Source organism: Hakea prostrata, chromosome 10, assembly GCF_041222555.1.
Source record: "Hakea prostrata isolate BN-2017 chromosome 10, UWA_Hpros_2, whole genome shotgun sequence".
Taxonomy (NCBI): Eukaryota; Viridiplantae; Streptophyta; class Magnoliopsida; order Proteales; family Proteaceae; genus Hakea; species Hakea prostrata.
Window position 1 is genome coordinate 22,162,926 of NC_142609.1, and position 2,837 is coordinate 22,165,762.

Sequence of the window (2,837 nt, forward strand, 5' to 3'; positions counted from 1 at the left end):
AGCAGCTGAGTCCACGTGGCGTGCATCCAACGGTGGGCACCACAGGCACCACCATGAGACGCATTACCCAAGCAAAATCCAGAAAAGATCTGTACTGTCAAGTATAATATTTCATATATTTCTATAAATACCCTTTCATTTCATTTATAAATCCATCTTTTTAGCATCGATAAGCTGTGAAGAAGAAACCCAGTTGATCTAACATGGCTACTGATGAAAGAACTGGGGCTGAAATTGTTGTTGGGAAGGAAGCCTGTGCTCGATTCTCAGCAGAGATAACAAAAGAGTGCGGATTCCCAAGTGGTGTTATTCCCATGGGAGAATTGGAAGAATGCGGAAGGGTGAGATCCACAGGCTTCACCTGGTGGAAATGTAAGGCCCCTTATGAGCATTTCAATCAGGTACTCAACACCAAGACCAGCTATGGTGTTGAGACCACAGCGTACGTGGAGAAAGGGAAGATCAAGAAGATAACTGGATGGAAAGCCAAGGCGATAATGGTGTGGGTTAGCGTAGCAGAGATAACCTTAGAGGGTGACAAGGTCTACTTCAAGTCATCTGTGGGGACTGGCAAATCCTTTCCTCTTGTCTCCTTCATGAACGAAGAAGAAAAGAAGGCTTATCTTTAGTAATCTGGTGCAGCACAAATTCATGAGCTCCTGAAGGCTTGTGATTCCCATATATGGGGTTCCTGATTTATGTGCCTTTGCTTCCTTCCATCATTAGTGAAACGTGTTTCAATAATAAATGATGCCCTAACTAATATGAAAGAGGTGCAGGATTCATCTCTTTCTATTGGATCAATTTCATGTTCTTTTTGCTTTGGTAAGGGTTCTTACTTCTTACACTCCATCATGCTTTTGAATATTAGGTTTTCGTCATAACACGGATAGAATAATAAATCAATCAGGTTTCAGAAAACACGGAAAATGAAGCAGCTACCCAGTTTCACCTAATTTTAATCATAATTAGGTGTCATCCCCTTAGCATTGATGGGCTTGTAAGATCTGATCTCTTGCTTTATCGCCATACCTGTTTCTGGAACAAAAGTTATTTCCCTTCAAAATGATCCCAGGCCTAGAAGATAAAGAAGAGTTGGAAATAGCTAGACTATTAGGGTTAGCAAGCATGAACTAGGGATTCAGATCTTCTTCGTCAAAGTCTGTTCTGGGTCCGGTGCATTTGACCGTCGGATGCATGACACATGGACGGAGAGGATGGCAACCACTGGATGCAAAGGCTGAAACAAATCAGTCTGTTTTCAAAAGGTGTGATTCCTCTTCTAAACATATGGTTCCATTTCAGCCTTTGCATTCAACAGTTGCTATTCTCTCCGTTAGCGTGACACCCATCTGATGGTCGGACGGACTGAATAGACGAGAGGCTTGGACGGTAAGGATCTGAATTCAAGAACTACAGAAAAATCAAGAAGCATAGAGCTTGTGGGTTTCTCGATATGCCTGACAACCATGTCGTGGTTTCTATTTAATAGAGTGAACGATGGAGTTTCTTAAATCAGGATCCTGAATTTGATAAGATCCACAACTAGACTGAGATCTTCAAAGGAATATTGGATAGGGTCGGATTCTTCAAAAGGTGATATTTATTTCCATAGTTTCATTTGATAAGGTCTAAAACCATTTCTTCAGATGTCATGGGGTTCTTGATCATGTTTCCAATTAACCAGTTGGGTTTATTGTCTATGTTCTGGAATCGTGCTGAGACTGTACAAGATATCATTTTGACTGTTTGAGTGGTTGAAAATTTTCATTTCTCACCAATTTTCAGAACTCCCTTATGCTGGATCCAGCCCAAGGGAGGAAATTCCATAATGTTTGCTTGTTGAGAACTTGTAGAAGAATCTGCACAAACACTTGAAAGGTTGTAGTAATCACGATATTTCTTCAGAGCTGAAATGTACCAGAGGTACTTTCTTTAAGGTATTTGGACACCCCGATTTGTGCAATACGGGTAGCAAATGTATCTCCACCCCAAGATCAGTCAGCCCAAACCTTTAAGATTGCACCCCATAACGGTTACTTAAGGTGTAATCAGGTTATGTTCACCGCTTAACAAAATAACCAACATGGAGAGAAAGAGGAGGAAAAAAATTCAGTGTTAAAAATGAACTCGAAAATGGGTTTATATAGAGCCCCAAAGGATGTGGGTGAAAGGGTAATGTCATCTCCCTTTGTGAGGGTACCTATTCAGCTGAAGTCCCTACAAGAAAGTACCTATTCAGCTGACCTCCCTAAGTGAACGTGCCTCTCTAATGGCATCTCCACACTTTCCCCAACAGTGGGCTTTCTAGGGCCCATGACAAAATGGGCCTTCTGGATCAAGGCCTATGACCCACAACCCAAGTCCCAAATCCCAAGTCCCAAATCCCAGGTCAAATAGCATTATTAATAGACCATAGTTGGGTCACACCTGGGTTCAGGCTTGGTTCGCGTCGCACAGGGTTTGATCTTTAACCCCAAAGATATATTACATAGGTCCTTTGAGAGAAGCGGCTGCAAAGCAAAGCAGCAATGGAAGGCTGTTTGATGCAAAGATTGATGATTGACGAGCCGCCGGTCTCCGTTGTACCCTCAGGCCCTCCTGGGGGTACAATGGAGCGTGAGTCTCCCTCAAATGCTATGGATGATTCGTATCGGACTTGGGCAAGTTTGTTTAATAGAAGTCAAGCGGTGGACGATGAAGATGATGATTCACTGTACTTTGTCCCACATGAAATGGAGAACGGTACTTCTAAAGCGACTTGCATGATGAAGCATTTAGAACAGTGGGAGAATGCACTTATTGGCTATGTCTTTGGGGAAGAAATTATCATTCAC

At 42.4% G+C, this 2,837-nt stretch overlaps 1 protein-coding gene across 1 annotated transcript; it reads left to right on the forward strand.

The window, feature by feature from the left end:
- Positions 1-203: 203 nt before the first annotated feature.
- LOC149002293 (uncharacterized) lies at positions 204-629 on the forward strand. The gene has a single exon (XM_089138682.1). It carries the CDS (start codon positions 204-206, stop codon positions 627-629), a length of 426 nt encoding a protein of 141 aa, XP_088994808.1.
- The last annotated feature ends 2,208 nt before the right edge of the window (positions 630-2,837 follow it).

What these genes read in the sequence shown, in the direction of transcription:
- LOC149002293 (XM_089138682.1), top strand. Translation starts at nt 204, where the DNA reads ATGGCTACTGATGAAAGAACTGGGGCTGAAATTGTTGTTGGGAAGGAA.